This window comes from Gobius niger (assembly GCF_951799975.1).
Source record: "Gobius niger genome assembly, chromosome: 19".
Classification (NCBI taxonomy): Eukaryota; Metazoa; Chordata; class Actinopteri; order Gobiiformes; family Gobiidae; genus Gobius; species Gobius niger.
This window is the reverse complement of record NC_136870.1, coordinates 7,455,911-7,467,491: the sequence shown is the minus strand read 5'-3', so window position 1 is coordinate 7,467,491 and position 11,581 is coordinate 7,455,911. Positions and strand designations below refer to the sequence as shown.

The window sequence follows — 11,581 nt, the reverse complement described above, 5'->3', positions numbered from 1 at the left end:
CGGCCATTTTAGGGATAGCTTTGCCTGAGTCCTCCTAGGAACGCCCCCACCTCCTGGAGACGCCTCCGAGCTTTCGTCACCAGCCGAGTAACCAACCACTGCTCCTCAGGAGAACCCCCTCCCCACTGATGCCACAGACAGAGTGTGGAGGGGGCATGTCGGAAAGGGTCAGAGGTTCTTAAAGGGGCTGGAAGCAAGTTCGCCATTTTATACTCACTACTGCCATCTCAGGCCATATGTGTAACTGCACCTTCTATATTAAGCTCGTGCATGACGGCAATTCGGGCCGAAGTGACCCATTTCTGAGTGACCGTACAGGATTTTAGAGGCAGTTGTGGTGAACAGGTCTGAGCTCATTCTACACATTAGGACATGGCTGGAACATGTAGGGGGAGGAAAATACTCAATTTTAACATTTTTAAACTCCTTATAGTCCCTTTAAAGAGACAGAGGCCTATTTCAAGACATTCACTACAGCCATTTTGAAAGAGCAATTTTATACAAGGCAGTTATTCTAATCTACTGCATTTACAGACCAACAGAAGGTTTGGTCATCATTGTAGTGTGATATAGACTGGTGCTGTGTGATTGAAAAAAGCTTAATACCCCCTCTTTAACAATTAAACCCCATTTTCTCCAGTTCGGCAATACCTAAATCTAAAAGCTTCTTAAACTTTTTTCACATTCTTAATTTTTTGCACTTAATCTTGTGGGAGGAAACAAAAGACAGTTGAAAATGCTACAAAAGGAATTGACCGACACATCCACAAAGCGAGAGACCAGAGAGGCGGCACAACGAAACCAATTACGCTCTGTCAAGGTAACGCCACAATGTAAACCTTCACTCCGTAGCTTCTCGAGTGGTAATTCTTCCAGGCGATGAATCGTCTTTGCCACTGCTCCGCTTCTGAAGATCAATGACGGGCGGCTGAAGGCAAACAGGCCTTGAGGAAATGTATATTATGTGGGAGAGTGGATGAGAATAAATACAAGTCAATGAAGTGCACATCGGGGCATTCGTCCTTTGAGCTTGAGTTCGAATTGGAAACACACTAAAAAATGTTGTTCCATTTCATTAGAATTATTACAAAGCCATGTGCAAGTACTGCTTATTCTGAAGAAAGAAAACCATGACCAGTGAAGTTAGACTCCTGTGCTATAAACTGTTCTACAAATGACAGATCAGAAACGCATGCAATCAAAAAAAGTTCTTTGTGAAACTAAGGTGAATATCAGTTGATACCTGCAAATCCGGAAGTCATTTAGAACGGGTAATTAATTCTCAAATGGCCTTTTTTAGCCAGATAGGATGTAAAAATGTTCCAGCTCGTCCCCGGTATTGTGTCTGCCCCCGGAGTGCACGCACGATAAAAGGGGAGGGAACGGAGAGGGGAAAATGCACACGAGGCAGGCAGCTCGCATCTCAATTACCGCAGCTTGACCCAGACCCACCATGGAAGAATAGCGTGAGTCACAACTGTGGAAAAAAAAAAACACGCTGCATGTCACGGTGTAATTACCAGATGCGTAATGAGCAAAGAAAAGCCTGCCTTACCTCGGCGGACTGCACAGTGTGAGCAGTAATTTGTCCAACGGGGATGGGGGGCCGCCTTCAATCCACCTGGAGGCAGAGTGAAAATAAATGATGTTATGCTAAATCATCTTTTAATAAAATGCTGTTTACATCATGTCTACATTGGGCTTTGTTTCAGTCAGAAAGGGAGCCAGTGTTTCAGTTTTTAGACCTTCTGTGCAACTACTCGAAATTCAATATTGAATACTACACCACTGCAAGGAAATATAACCCTGTACTGCACGACTTTTTATTTTAGGGTTTTTATTTTTAACTTTTTGGGTTGACAGAACAGAATAGAAGGTAGAAGTGCAAAAAAAAAAAAGAAAGATGACTTTTTTTGGTGAATTTTTCAATTGTAGCTCATCCTAATCTCTAACATTAGTTTTGGTTTTGATTTTCCAACAAAAGTGCCTCAACGTCGCCTTGAGGCAACACAATGAAAAAGAACTGTTATAGGAAATAAATGCAAACAAAAAATATGCGTAAACAATCTAATATGCTTCTTGACATGCACATATTTATTTTATCAGGTTGTTCCAAATCAAACCTGTAGTAAAGTTATATTTATGTTACTGTTGTCTGGCACCTGTGTCAGCTGTGAATTTTCTTCCTGAAAGGACTGCTCCACCCCTACACAAATGCTCCTACCTACTTCAGCCCCTGATTTCAATGGACAGAAACATGTCTGATAACATTATATATGCTAAATGAGCAGAGGTATCATATCGTGTGGTACGCAGCGAGCAGCAGGGGGCGCCTGTTGAACAAAATGATTCAGTAGATAATGTGTAAAGCACATCTGTTTTCTTCTTTTTCACGTCCAAGTGCAGGCCAGTCAATAACATTCATATTGTATATCGATTCATTTGACACCGCTTGTGTAGCTCTGTAAGGAGAGCGCCTGGTCTATAACCAGAAGGTCACGAGTTCGAGTCCAATGATGCTCTATAATGGTAATCTTTTGACTTGACACCCACTGGTAAGAAAACATAAAAGTGCAGAAGTACCGGTATCCTTTGTTAAATGTGGCTCAGTGAGTACCTTTTGAGATGGTTGTATCCCTGAGAGGCCTCGCTGCTTCTCGTGGACTCTTTGTTGCTAAGACGCTGCATGTGACGACAGCAATGTATCCTCAGCCCGTAAGATCTTTCTTTAGCTCTGTTTTACTCTACTACCAAGGCTGCACGGCATGGAGAAGAAAAAAAAAAAGAAAAATACAATGACTGCTACCCATTTCAACTGTTTGCTGTTTCACGTGTCAAGCTTTGTCGATTGATTTCTCCGTCACTTGTAATGAGAAAGGGATGTTCTCATATATTTGTTTCTATTCTCATTATCCTGAGCAGTTTTCCTCTTACTCAGACTCACTGTCCAATGCTTTTTCAGATAGCGCCCATACAATGTAGCCTACCAACACAGTGATACAATTATGAAAGTGTTGTCATCTGCCCATCCCTACTATAAGCTAATAAACAAGTTCATTTTGCATGATATGCCCCCTTAAGGCAAGATACGTGGCCTGCAAACTGAGGAAGAAAACTAATAGCAAACCAGTACGTAGCTTCTACTTTGTAATTCCTCAGACGGTAACACAAAGCCGAGACAAGTTAAGGAAATTACTAAACCTGCCCTAAAGCTAGCCCATTTTAGCTACACCTTAGCACCTGGGTATTTTAATCACAGCTTGACTTTATCACTGTTACTTTTTAATAAGCATGGAAATATCTCAGAGAAGTACTTACAGTGCCGCTAAGCTAGCCGTCGGGTGCACTTGGTAATGAAAGCGTCTGTTAGCGGAGGACCTCTGTGGCTGCGCAGCTAATGCTAATGGGAAAGGCACAGGTGTCGCGCGCTAACTAATCACCGTAATGTCATCAACTTGCTCCGGCACTGCTGACTCTGAGCACCGACGTACTGCGCACTGAGTAATGTCTCTGTGAAGAAAATGATCAATTATTAGCAGAGTTATGACTACCAGCTCTTCAGTTTAAGATTAGTTAGTGGGCTTTAATTAGCTTATCTGCAGCGCATCTTGGAAGGGGAAATTGCACTTGTAATATCCTCTTTTTTAACTCTGCTTAATTGTGTTCTCTTGGCACCAAACTAAATCACATTTTTTTTAGTTTTTAACCGCGTTATAACATTGTTCGCTTCTCAAAAACATACCTCATTCACAGCGGTTTGAGTGGTCTAATTTCTTTTACTTAAGTAAAAGAGGTAAATCTTCTACTGCTGAAGCGCTTTGATTTGTGTTTCCAGGATTTTGTTGTGAACTAAGATAGAACTCGTGAGCGTCCTCTATTTTTAAAGGCCAGAAACTCTCAATCAGAGCAGTTTGTTGAGCCGTCATACACTCCACCTGCGTACATCAGGTGCCATGTATTTGTTAGCATGCTGTTGCCAAGCAATTTGTACTGAGTACTTTACCATGCTGCCAGCAGAGGGTGTGCCAGCAGCATACATGTTCAATACTTGATGTTTTAATTTATAGATTAAAATAGTTGCCCCACTATTAAAAACTCTTTAATGTCATAAAACTAAGTTTAAATATTGTTTATAATTGTTTACTTTTTGCTATGTTAAGGTTTTACTGTGTTTTAATGTGACATGCAATACTTGGCAACACCAGCAGAGGGCGGTTGGTGCTCCTGTTCTGTAGCTCTTGCTGACACTTTGGTTCAGCAGCACTTAGTTCTGCAGGGCTGCGAGAACTCTTGCTGTGATTGGCTGGATTTTTAGTGGGCGGGGTTAATTTGGCGGAAACAGGAAGCGAGAATCCAATGTTTACTTCCTAACACCAGTGCGGAAAACGGGAGACAACATGGATAGTTTTGAGGCACTGCTCGCAGCTGTAAAATACTTTGCTGAAGGATTACACGGACGCACAAATGAAAAAAAGTCCTGGAGAGAAACAAGCAGACATTTTGGGCAAGAACGAAGAGGAAGCAGAAGAGCTTGGCGCTGTGTGAAAGAAGCGAGTGATAAAAAAAAGTGATCAGACCCGTGAACAGAGGGATACCAGGCTTGTACACCTTAGACCTTCATCAAACACCCGGAAACGTCACCAACATGTTCAGTGAAGGTTCTTGGATGGACAAAACCTGTACTGAGCTACACAGACGTCAAACAACATGATTTTTCTAACGTAAATACCAGCGGGAGATGTGTGCTAAACATGAAGTCAATCTTCAAAATGTTTGCAACACCATGACAGATACATTTTATAATAGTTTGAACTGAAATGGCTCGTTTTATTTCGGTCATTCCTTGTTTGTTCTGGCTGCTGAAAAAGGGGGCGTGGCAGTTCGGCAGCAACACGTCTTATGGAGTTTGAAATGTCAGCGCCCAGATGAACTTTGTTCTCATTCTTTTTGCCTCAAGAATAAAGTTCTCGTGTCTTGTGGAGTGTGAATAGGCCTTAAGTTCATAACATAAGTGCTCAGAGATTCTTGAGAGGACTTAAGAGAGTTTATGTAAATAAGGACTTTCAAAACAAACTCTTGAGCAGCGTTTGACCGTAAGCACATCAGTTATGTGTGTTCAGCTAAGCTCCGAGTGTATATGTGCTAAGGCACACCTACAGTAAGTTAAGTTTCATAAGAGAAGACACAAGATAAATACAATTCATAGGTAATAAATAAGTGACTAAAACATGATTAAAAGGTAGTTAAAACTGTTAAAAAAGGTTTGTTTGTATACTTTATTGTCCCCATAGGGAAATTTGTCCTCTGCATTTAACCCATCCTTCGATGCCACTGGGGCGACCCATCTCCATGATGTGGAGCCTGGCTGATGGTTAGAATCACCTGGCTGGAGGATTCACCTATTGCACATTTTTTTCCTGGTATGGGAAACCGGAAACCTACGCAGACACGGGGAGAACATGCAAACTCCACACAGAAAGGCCCCGTCCTTGTGGGAAATGAACCCGGGACCTTCTAGCTGTGAAGCGGAGGCGCTAACCACTCCGCAACCGTACCGTGTGTTTCTTAAGGAATTTGAACACTGTAAAATTGTTCAACTCCAGACATGAGTGAAGCAGAGGAATCTCCGGTTTTCATATTATTTGTAAACGTTTTACAGCTTGTGCCACCGAATTAAATGTGTTGCACCACGAAGCAGTTGGCCCATCTTTCCAGACGTTCTTTTTCATCGTGACTTTCCCAAACACAAACATGAAATGAAATGAAAATCTATGATGTGTTAATGTGTCGGTGCCAAAACGCAGGTGACTGAGCTGCCCAGTTTAATTCAGCTTAAATCTGTGCTGTTCAGAAATGGTTCATTTCACTGGTTTTATTTTGTGTGGTTTTATTCCAGGATTTGCTTTTTTTCCGACATGTCACGGGTGCCGCCACATTGGCAGCAGTTTGTAAAGAAAAGCCAAGAGACATCTCCACACCTGTCAACGGCTTTGGTAAAAACACCCTGGGATTTCCTATTTTTATTTTTTTTAATTCAGGTTGGATTTTATCAAAGCACAAAATCCAACAGCAAAAGCCGACTGTTGTTGACGTTCATGCTTTTGTCCCCACATTGGACCCGATGACAGATTTAATAAGGTGCAACAGTCACGAAAGGTTTGAGTTCACTGATTCTCCATTTACTGCTAAAACTATCGACAACTTTTGGCGGGCTCACGGTCCATAAAGCCATACAACAGCCCTACTAACAAGGCCCTGGGGAGGAAACTTATTCAACTGAAACTTGCCTAATTTCTCGCGGCATCCCCAAAATGTGCACGCTTCCAATTAGTGCCTCTCTCTTTCTGCTGACACTGACAGTCCACTGCGTTTGTGCATGAAATGAAAGTCACGACACTATCCCCCACTTCAGCAAGAAGGAATTTTCCAGGATCACTGACAGTAATCTCCACCTGTTCTCTCGTAAAGTTTGCCTTTTGGATTTGATGTAGAGTCCAATGACAAACAAGTGAAACAAACATCCCCTCCCGGAACCGCCACCTTAACGTGGTGGAAGGGTTTGTGCACCCGAATGATCCTGGGGGCTTCAAACAGGTCCTAGGTGACGGGTCAGACAAAGAGCGGTTCAGAATACCCTTATGAGAGACCAACAGGCCCAATTAATCGTGAGGCCGTCCTTCTGTGGACCCACCACCTGCAGGAGGAGCCATTAGGGGCTGGGGCAATGTGATTTGGGCAACTCCAACAGCTGCCCCCACAACCCGGAAACGGAAAAGTGGAAGAAGATGGATGGATGGATGGATGGATGGTTGGATGGATGGATGGATGGATGGATGGATGGATGGATGGATGGATGGATGGATGGATGGATGGATGGATGGATGGATGGATGAAACAAACATGTCGTCATCGGCGTTCAACAAACAAACTCTGGCCTCAAGGCTAAAACTTGGTTAATATATTTGATTATACTTGTAGGAATGAAGGCAAGACTGACAGCTGTTTTGTTCCGTAAGCTAACCTGTACCTGTAGGTTTAAACTTAAAAAACGAATAAAGCTGCCACTCCCCTCATCTTCAGTCGGGCCTTTGAACGTCCGGGGTATTTGAAAGTAAATTTCATCACTGCTTCGTCATTTCAATCTGGATAGTCTCAAACAGACAAAATCAGCGATTAGGAAGATTTATTGACATGTATATTAGTTTTGGCGATCAGACCCCGGCGGTAGACATCGATGTAGGAAAGTCAGTCTGGATGAACAGCTTGTAGTTAGGGATGTCTCCCCCGGAGCCTGGACACTGGTGGTGGCATGGAAGACCCCTGAAGATGCAGCAGGTAGAAGCCATGGATGGAAGAGGCGGAGATGGGGTGGAGGTGGGTCGCAGCACAGCTGGGAAGCGAACGAACCATGATTGCTGGGGCATCAAAGCGGGACCGAGGGGGGTGATTGGCTGCTATAGAGGTGCGGCTCTTGCGGCGCTGGTGGCTGAGGTGGAGGTGTGGCCCTCTCGGAAGTGATCCTTGGCTGGAGGTGTGTGATGCTGAAATTAGTCTCCCAGGTTGAATTAGGCTTCATGTTTCAGATTCTGTTTTAGTATTTTTTTTTGTCACAAGGATAGAGAAATGAAATGTGAGGCAACAGCTAGCTGAATCCTATCTTGTTTCAAAGTGTACAGCTTTGTTGGGTGGCGAAATGAAGAAGGACAGACTGCTTCTGATTCAGCAAGATTTATGTCCATGTTAGAATCAATAATATGCTATGTGTGTTCTGCAAATGAAAGAATAAAAGATCAACCAAACTTTGACGTTTTGAAGACCTTAACCCTACTAATTGCCTCAACACACCACACCAGCACTGCAACCTTTCTCTTTGAGCTATTAAGATAATTCTCCTCTCCCTCCGGCAATTGTGGGCGATAAGAGCTAAAATCAATGAGCTATAATTACACCCAGTGGTGAGTATTCTAGTATTTAGTAGCTTTATGAAAATGGTACGCTCTCGCTCCGTAGCCACGTGTGTAAACTGCGGTAATGCCGTTTAGCAGGGATTTGATCCGTCCCAAGAGATCCAGTGTGCACGGCAGCCGGCTCATGTGTCTTTGTCATTGTCGGGGAGAGCGGAGGGGAGGGAAAGGGTGTATGTGGCGGGGGGGGGGTGCCTGCAGGCAGGAGGTGACCACAGCAGAGAATGTCGTGAGTTACAGAGGGAAAGACCGATGACGCACTTGAAGAGAAAAGCCTGGGGTGGGGGGGAGCTAGGAGTACCCTGGGTTTAACTCAACGGAATTGATTGTTGCGTGTTGCCCTTGCTCGCCTCTGGGTGATTGTCTTACTTTCCTCACTGGATGACAACATCACCTGGAAGCAAAGATATGTCAAACATACATGGAAGGCAGACTGAACCGTTGTTCCAAGGCAGCAATTTCAAACTCCACTCCACTTCAAAAAGAACCCCCGTTGCACCGCATCCAAACTACAAAGCAGCAGCCCGGTGAAGCCAGCTCACATTGCCTGATACGCTAAATAATGAATTTATATTCCTGAATGGGAGAGCGGCACGGCTCACCTCTCCCTCACTCTCCCCCATCTGTGAGATCATCCTGCCCACACCGCCAATCACGAGCCGCGGTGCAGACCAGCGCACCCCCGGAGCCCCTCCTCTACTCCTTTGTCATTATATAGTCTATGAGAATCCAGTTCACAACACGCACAGTGCCCAGCTCCTGCCGTGGATAACGATGCTCGGCTGAAAGCGTTGACTCTTTGATGGAGGGATACGGTAAGGGCATTCTCGTTGAAGGATTCTGTCGCAAGGTTATTGAGGTTTATGAATGGGATCTTTTTTGTAAACACTGTAAGCTGAAAAGATTGTTTGGTCTTTTCTTGTGTTCTGTTCGGCTAATCCCCCCTTTCTCTGGCTTTCCAGTCACAGACACATGCTGGCAAGTGCTGAAAGCCGACCAACAACACCCTCTCTGGCTTTGACATTGACAGCAGCTGAAGCAGCTTTAGAGAAACCCCCTGTAGCGTTAATAGCGCCAGGAGCAATCATCACACATAAGCTTGGAAAGGGAGACCCGCACCAACCCGGAGCATTTCTCGCATCATTCACCCAAGGACGGCGGCTCGGAAATGGGCTGCTCCTCAGGTAGACAGCCCCCGGCGCCAGTACTTCACCCGGACTTGGATTACGGCAACAGCAGCGAGTCGAACACTCTCCCGCAAGACTCGGAGAATCAAGGCTTCAACGGCTTAAGGGGCGAAGGTGACGACGACGGGAGGGAAGCCGTCAAACTGCCGGAGACCCTGCCGACCCTGGAGAGGTTGGCGCAGGCGACCGGCGGGACGGAGAAGTCGTGGTACAGATGCGTGTTCCCGTTCGGCGTGATCTCCCTGGTGATCGGGATGTCCGGCACGGGGGTGACTTTCAAGTTCAACACGGGGCTCCAAACTAAAGTGGTGTCGGTCGCCCTGCTGTGCGTCGGCGCGCTCATGCTGCTGGTGGCCGCCGTGTGCTGGAGGGCCCACAGGTTGAGGAGGAGGAAAAAGAAGGAGGGGGGCTTTTTCACCGCGGACCAGGGCACTTTGTGACGAAGGAAGCGGGACTCGCAAATGGAAGCTGACGGAGCGAAGCACTTAGCTGAACTTTACCAATTCAAAGGTCGTGCGAGTAATGGCCGAGACAGGCGTGTTGGGACGCTCTTGCTGAGCAGATTTTGACTCGGCAAAAGTGAAAGATCCAAGTAAAACGCTTTTTCATCTCGTGTTTCTCTGCCGATTACTACGATCTACTGACGGTGTTCTATTCAGCTCCTTAGCAACATGTCTAGGAGCGTTAACACTTAAATGTGAACAGCTAGACTAAAACAAGAGTCACATGCCTTTCAGAACATGTTTGTAGTGGTCTAAACAACACAAATATATTTTATTCATGGAAGCAAGATGTTTGTACCAATTCAAATGGTTTATCAGCCATAGTAATGACACTGCCAATCTTGTTGTAAAGATGCTGGTTTGTAGGAGGAGGAGGGATGGATCATGCTTCCTGGGTCAAGCTAAAGAGAATTCACTTTAGGTGGTCCAGAGAGTGTTGATTTTCCAAAAATAGCTCCCTTTGTATCAGGGGAAAGGTAGCTTGGGAGTGTTGCGTAACATCAGGCGGTTTCACAGTTTTACATTTCCAAAAGGGAGTCACGTCATACAGGCTCCGAGGGCATCTCTTTATCTGCTTTATCTACAAATTGTAAATTGGGTTAGGATAGAGCTTGTCTTGCACAGTTGTGGGGTCACTTATAATTTGAACTGTTTAGTCCAAAGCAGCTTCTCGATGTTTTTAAATCACTGCAGGACGTTTCAGAAAGGCTAGGTATTCTCAGCAAATGTGTGCATCTGCTTTAGGGCCAAAACATGTCTTCGGCAGCACCTCATGAAGAGTCATCCCTGCATTACATTGCACCTTGCTAATTTCGACCGTAAAAGCTACGATTCGATTCCAATTGCAAATGATTTCCTCTGGTACAACGACAAAAAAAATGTTTTAATGCCACTGAAAGTCGTCATTTCGCCGGATTTCAGACAGAATTGCCTTTTTCACTGACTGCTGACAAAATTGCGTTTCCTTTTGGACTTGACAGGAATGACCTGACAAGCCGGACCGCAGTTGACAAGTATATCCAACCAACAAGTACATATGAAAGTCAAAAAGCATTCCGCATTTTTCTCGAAACCTTTCCGTACATTTGATTTCTACCAAAACAACACATCGTCCGTCACGTCATGTACCATTTTGATTCTTTTCGTCGAATTGTGTGATAAAAGAACATTGAGTTAGCTTTCCCTAGGCTTGGGTGTAACACGATTTGCAAACATTGTGGTTTTGGGGGGGGGCAGGTATCCTGTAGCCACCAACAAATCCAATGCACTTATTTTATGGAAGGATATTAAATCAAATCTTTCTTTCTGATCCAGTCTCCAACAATTGTTAATCGTGAGAAACTATGTTAGCCAGAAATGTAGCAGTGCAAAGTGTCGAGTCTATAAATGTTGGTCAACAGTAGCAAAACTTTTATACAAATTTCATATAGAAGAACAATATATCTGATGTATTTGACGATTTGTGAAGTGCATAGGGCTGGTTTCATGACCATTTCATCGAGACATGCTGTACATACGGGGCCTCCTTGGAAAATGGAATTCTCACACTGATGTAAAGCTACGATTAGCACTTGCCACCAGCATTATCCCATCAAAGTAATTAATTGGAAAAAAATGTAAAAACCTGTCATATGCACTTAAAGAAATGTTCTACGTGACATTTCTTTGCACAGCTCCCTCTCCGTGTATTTCCCTCCCCCCCCTTACCCGACTGACTTACCCGCAGATCCGCCGTAATCTTTTGTCGATAAATGTCAAGCTTGCGCACACATTTGGTCGAGATATAGGCGTTCCTCTGAAGACATATCATGAATACAGTAGGTGCTGTGTTGAACCACAAGTGTAGCCACATCTTTTGAATGTACCTCCAGCAGTAAGTGTCTTATAACAATCCTGTATAGATTGTAACTATTTTAGATAGAGGAAA

The 11,581-nt window shown here is 44.4% G+C and overlaps 1 protein-coding gene across 1 annotated transcript; it reads left to right on the top strand.

Annotated features, from left to right (window-relative positions):
- The first annotated feature begins 8,686 nt into the window (after nt 1-8,686).
- Nucleotides 8,687-10,403, top strand: LOC306979077 (transmembrane protein 100-like). The gene is made up of 2 exons (XM_079577890.1): nt 8,687-8,779; nt 8,927-10,403. The coding sequence occupies exon 2, from the start codon at nt 9,133-9,135 to the stop codon at nt 9,589-9,591; it is 459 nt and encodes a 152-aa protein (XP_079434016.1). The 5' UTR covers nt 8,687-8,779; nt 8,927-9,132; the 3' UTR covers nt 9,592-10,403.
- Nucleotides 10,404-11,581: the final 1,178 nt, after the last annotated feature.